The following is a 5,758-nucleotide window of genomic DNA, read 5'->3' as shown; positions in this document are numbered from 1 at the left end:
CAGCATACACCCATGACTGAATACACAGAAGAATGAAGTGCGTCAGAGGTGCTGATGGGTCTCTTTGGACAACATAGACACATGAAACTCACCGGAAATATTGAGAAATTAAGTGTTAGTATGCATTCAACAGAATAAACAGGTATTGATATGCTTTTTTAATTGATTGTGACAGCAGTATGAGTAGTATTAGAAAGACTGATTCACCTCATCTGTCCTTAAGAAGTATCTTATCAGTCCTTCTTCAGATAGACTGATAAGATACCGCCTTTAAGCATTTAATCTTGCACGACAGCACTCCCATTTCCTTTTTACCAGAAGTACACATCATGAACTGAAGTCAGATCTGTTTCATTGTGCAGCTGTAGTGTGCAGAGCATGCACCAAGTGTCAATTTTATAATATGAGTAAAAGGCATCTCAAATGATTGTATTGCTTTTATTACAGCCATCTAGAAATAGTTAAAGATAAAGCTTTATATCCCTGATAATTAAAAGTTGTTGATTTATGGCATTGCAACTTGTAAAGGTTCTACAAGTATCAATATTTGCATGCATTGAGTCATACCGTCTACTTCCGCAGACGTGGATATTGCTTAGTCAAACTACTGACAGGCTGATTATCTCATATTATTGTTTCCAATCAAATAAGCTACTTACATCTGGAGTATACATGTTTTCATTTGCATAGTTATTTAAACAGGAATAAGGCATATTATTCAGAGCAAGCGACAAACTGGAAACAACAGATAGTGAAACCATAATCATGCGTCTTCAGAGTTTTGCCAGTCTCTGCATAGTTTAGTGTACCGGCCTCACTTACACAAGGTTGTTGTGTCCATATACAAAAAGCGAACGTTCATTCTTGATTCAATCTCAAAGCCATTCAGCAACTAAAAAAAAAAGAAGAGTTTTACATTGTTTAAAATGTATATTGCTAGATGTTACCATCCTTTAAAGTGGCAAGGTTGACTTTCTATATGAATTTGCAAAAACTCAAAATTCTAAACACCCGAATGTACTTTCAAACTACGGTAATTAAGAAAGTAGTTTTGGCAAACATGTATTATAGTGTATATTTTGTGCACTAACCTTGAGGAAATGCTCAAATGTGATTCCCTCATAGAACTCATCGGGTTCCTGCGTGTGAAAAAACAGTGAAGTTACAAACAAACAGTGAATCAAATCTCATGTTCTCTTTCGCTATACCACAGCTCACATACCATGTGACCCATTGAGATACTGGCCACTTCCAACATGGCTGCATCAGCTATGCTTTTGGCTGTGTCCTTCTCCAGCGTCTCGCTGAGAGATAGCAGCTCCTCCACCACCTGCACAGGTGTGAACAACAAGTTGAAATAAAATGATATTACTTCAGCGGCTGCAGGACTCAAATCTCTGAAGGCTTGAGGGAAAGGAGAGGTTAGTAGATAACTTCCTTCAAAATTCATTTATTGTGATAAAAACAGTCTCCGCTAACGGTAAAAAAACCCACAAGATGGACTCATGCTGATTTCCTCAGACCGTGGTTGGAGGCTGCTGTAATCTTTACTGGTTTTGTGTGACGAGTTCAGTAAAAAGGCGCATGAGTGTTCAACACAAGTGAGCAGAGGCTTACGTGTCTGTATTCCTCCAGGGTTATCGTGCCATCGTTGTCCGTGTCATGCATGTTGAATAAAACTGCAGAGGAAAAACACGGCTAATCAGTTCAACAAGGCATGTTTCGACAGATAAAGCCAAGCATGCGATCGTGTGATTGGAAGACACCATACATCTCAGTTTATCCCTCCGGACGCTCTCCCGCTGCTCCTCTGTAATGTGCAGTGACGGGGGCCTGAAATGGGACATGATCACCAGAAACTCCTCGAAGCCGATCTCCTCAACAGTACCCTCGCCATTCTTCCGGAAGTTTCTGAAGAAATACAAAATGAGCAACTGCAGCGGACAGATTTTAATCTTATCTCGCCCCATATTACAAGTTCCAGCAACTTTCATCCCATCGCCACTGTACCTTCTGTCAAAGAAGGCCTCTATGATCTGAGAGCGGATGGGATTGCATTCAAGATCAGGGATTTTTCTGAAGTGTTCTCTCCTGCGGGTGGAGAGAGGATTTTAAGGAGTGGTATATGATGTCACACACTGTCATATTATAATCATGGCCACACGTTTCAAGCTATTATGTGCAGGTAAAAAGCCTGTTAGACGGGTTTCCACTTCTAAAGAGAGTGTGTGAGCTGCCAGCCCAGTGTTCTTTCAGATATAAATCAAATAAAACAGAAACCTGAACGTGTTGTTGAAAGATTCTCAAAACACAACACAGTATAAGCAAAATCATACATACAGCAGAGTTTCTTCATTGTGGCTCAACTGCTTGAATCTTTTATGCAGGACTCCAATCTGCTCATATGAAACTGAAAAAAGAGAGAACCTAAAGTTACTACCTTGTGTATACATAAATACCCGAAGGTTTCCAAAAACAGTGCGACAGGAAACTCTTTAAACTCATAACAGTAAAAATGTTGACTTCTAAAACAAGTTTGTTGAGAATCTGATGGTAACTTTATTCTCTCACATGTGCTAAGCTTTCAAGGCAGCAGATTTGGATATTCATATTCTATGGAAAACGTTTTGGTTGGCATGTTGTCTGTCACCTGCAACAAAGGCCTCCAACCTCTTCCACGTGAGGCTACATGTGAATTAAAGCAGCTATTGTTGCAACTCTCTGAAATCGTTGTGTCAACGCTTTCAGTGTATGATCTATTATTAAATACACATCCCTCTGTACACTCGGTGAAGTTTCACTTCCCTCACAATGTCAATTATTCATTCTGCTACTTCTGCACCTCACAAACCGGCTTTCCTTGGACGTGAGGCAAATCGTGACCAGCTCTTTATTTAACACCTTAACATGGTTTCCTCTTTAAGATAAGACCGTAAAGTGAGACTGAATTTAAATCATATTTCCGGTGCAGTGAGCTCATGTTTTCACACGTCCTACATGTCTGACTGATGTCTTATTAACGCCGATACAAACAACAACGATGACTAACGTTACTCACACCCCGTCTTTTCCGCCAGATCAACGTACTCTGGTTGACCCGGTAAGGACTGCAGTGCTCCCATACCGCGAAACAAAAAACACAGAAGATCTTCACACCAGTCCGGTTTTTACCGGGACCAGAGACGTGTCAGAAATGAACCGAAAACTGTTGTTTATACAACCGGATCTCAGAGCATCATGTCTCTTCCAGCTCCTCCTGATTGCATCGGACAGACCCGGAGCTCTTCGTCCCCCTGTGCAGGTCGCAGGTCTCATCCTCTGCAGGCTACTTCCGCGACTACCGTGCTGATGACGACACACATTTCGGGACAACAGGCTGCAGCTTGAATTATTGACACCGACTCGTTTATTAATTCAGAGGCCGCGACCACTGACTGTGTATGCTTGTACTGTACCAGCCAGGGAAGACGGAGAGGATGAAGATGGTACACAACAAGTAGTTCTCAGATGTCAAAATACTGGCTCCAGTGGCTGAAAGATGAGATTAGTTTGTCTCACTGTGCATTCTGACCAGTCCAATTTATTTATTGAATCCATTTAAACAACCTGTTTTATCTCTTATTTTGCAACAAAACTGAGTCCAATCAAAACACACAAACACCCACAAAAGATTATTTTAAAATTCTGGACATTTCAAGGATTCTTCCAAAATTATAAAACATGTCAAACTGAACTACTGGAAAATACTATAATGTAGGATCTGAAGTGACTTCGATGTGGTTTATCCGTTGTGATACACATGTCAAGAGTCTCATTAACCCCGCGTGTCTTGCCCCAATGTTTCTCAAATGTCAGAAATCACACAAACGTAAAATAAAACTTGATCACTGCGGTCCTGGCTATGCGTTTCAGTCTTGGAAAGAAACTTGTTCAGGCACAAACCACGACTCTACATTAAAATAACAGAAGTGAAACAAGTTACATGCTGAATTTATTTGTTTCTTAAAACTATGCAGTAATAATGAACACCACACGGTGGTAGCATTTGGTCAACTATGTAACGTAACACCAGGAAAGAAAGGTCAGTTAATTAACCCTTGAATACGATGTTTTAATCAGAGAGGCAGTGAAATATATATAGTGTGTGTGTGTGTGTGTGTGTGTGTGTGTGTGTGTGTGTGTGTGTGTGTGTGTGTGTGTGTGTGTTTGCGTGCGTGCATTTAAGTGCATATATTTCAAACTGTGTTTACTCGAGGGTAGCATCTATGGATTATCTTTACATTAATTGTGTTGAATATGTTATTTAACCACACTTATTTGCAGTATTCTTTACCAACAAATGATACACCGTCATGTTTCGCCATCATTGTGACGGTCTTTATTGAATTGTAAAACGCTGATCCCAACCTGTCCCACTTTGCAGCTGTTTCCAAAGCTGTCGAGCTCCACCGTCTGTGACTGTTGCATCCTCCAGTCATGAGCAATTAGCTGTCACTGCTATCATCTCTGTGCCATATTGTGACAGTGATACAATGCAAACTGTGTCATAACATTTGTCCTTACAGGGCCCATCTGCAAGACACAGACTCTAGATTGGGATGTAGCACTTGCCTTGGTTGATATCGTGCTTTGGTGGTACGAATTCTAATTACAATCAATTCAAGCAACAAACAATGCTTGTTTTTGCTCACTTTGTCAAATTGGTTGATCCAGCTTTGCCTTGCACAATAAAACAACTATCAACAATGTTGAATGTGTTCAAGCACAAACAACCAAGCATGTAAACTACATGCACAAGGTCGAAGATCATATTCTTAATGACATATTGTAGTATTGCAATTTAGATTTGGTCTGTTTTTTGAAAAAAACGACTTAGAATATATGAGTAACCCATCAATTAAAAGTTAAGGCCTCTAAAATACTTTAAATATTTGTAAGGCTTGATAAAGGAGTACCTTTATTTTAGAAAGAGGTCGACCAAATCAGAACGTGTTCAAATATTTTCCCTTTCAATGGGAATTCATGCATCGAGTAGTAAACAATCAATCTAGGCCCAAACAACAACAACAACAACAACAACAACAATACACGTTCTTTTCCTTAGCAGTCTCTGCCCTTGAAATGTGATTTCCCTTAAAATTGTCCCACTTGCATGTGTGTTGTGTGTTTGTGTGCGCTGTCACTATTACTGAGCGCACTACGTTGGATGGCTTGAAATTGATTTGAATGAAGACTCCGCTCCGGAGAGAGGGGGAGAAAACAAGGAGGTGTCGGTTATGTAGGCAGACAAAAAGGGGCAGAAAAGCGTGGCCAAGGAGAGAGAGGGCAGCCTGAGCCTGTTTTGCATGCACGTGGGGGCTTCGGTGGGAGAAGGAGTTGACAGGGCGCCGCAGTGCTGCCTCCAGCTCTCAGACAACAGCTGCTCAGAAGGAGGAGACGTCCTCAGGGTGCTGCGACATGTCTCGCTCTTTCTCCATCGCTCTCTTCACCTGTCTGCCTCTTCCTTTCACCGAACAGACGTACGCTAGACACATGCCTTCTCCACTTTCATACCCATGTCTTTTTCTCAATGACAAACACACACACACACACACACACACACACACACATACATACACACACACACGCGCGCGTCGGGGGGATGAGATTCATAAGAAATTGGCATGCTGCCTGTGCTCAAACAAAACACTCAAAATAAACCAGGTGAATCTGAATTTTTGATGGAACCTGGTGTTTGTTCTGCTTACTTGAAAGGATG

The 5,758-nt window shown here is 41.1% G+C and overlaps 1 protein-coding gene across 1 annotated transcript; it reads right to left on the bottom strand.

Moving 5' to 3' along the window:
* tescb (tescalcin b) lies at positions 1-3,311 on the bottom strand. Its single transcript, XM_079288810.1, has 8 exons — positions 3,059-3,311; positions 2,341-2,410; positions 2,011-2,091; positions 1,772-1,911; positions 1,618-1,679; positions 1,223-1,330; positions 1,092-1,139; positions 1-892 (listed from the first exon to the last, which is right to left on the bottom strand). Exons 1-8 carry the CDS (start codon positions 3,120-3,122, stop codon positions 815-817), a joined length of 651 nt encoding a protein of 216 aa, XP_079144936.1. The 5' UTR covers positions 3,123-3,311; the 3' UTR covers positions 1-814.
* Between the last annotated feature and the right edge of the window lie 2,447 nt (positions 3,312-5,758).

Source organism: Melanostigma gelatinosum (assembly GCF_949748355.1).
Source record: "Melanostigma gelatinosum genome assembly, chromosome: 18".
Classification (NCBI taxonomy): domain Eukaryota; kingdom Metazoa; phylum Chordata; class Actinopteri; order Perciformes; family Zoarcidae; genus Melanostigma; species Melanostigma gelatinosum.
Note: the sequence above shows the minus strand (reverse complement) of the source record. Positions and strands in the feature narration are given on the sequence as shown.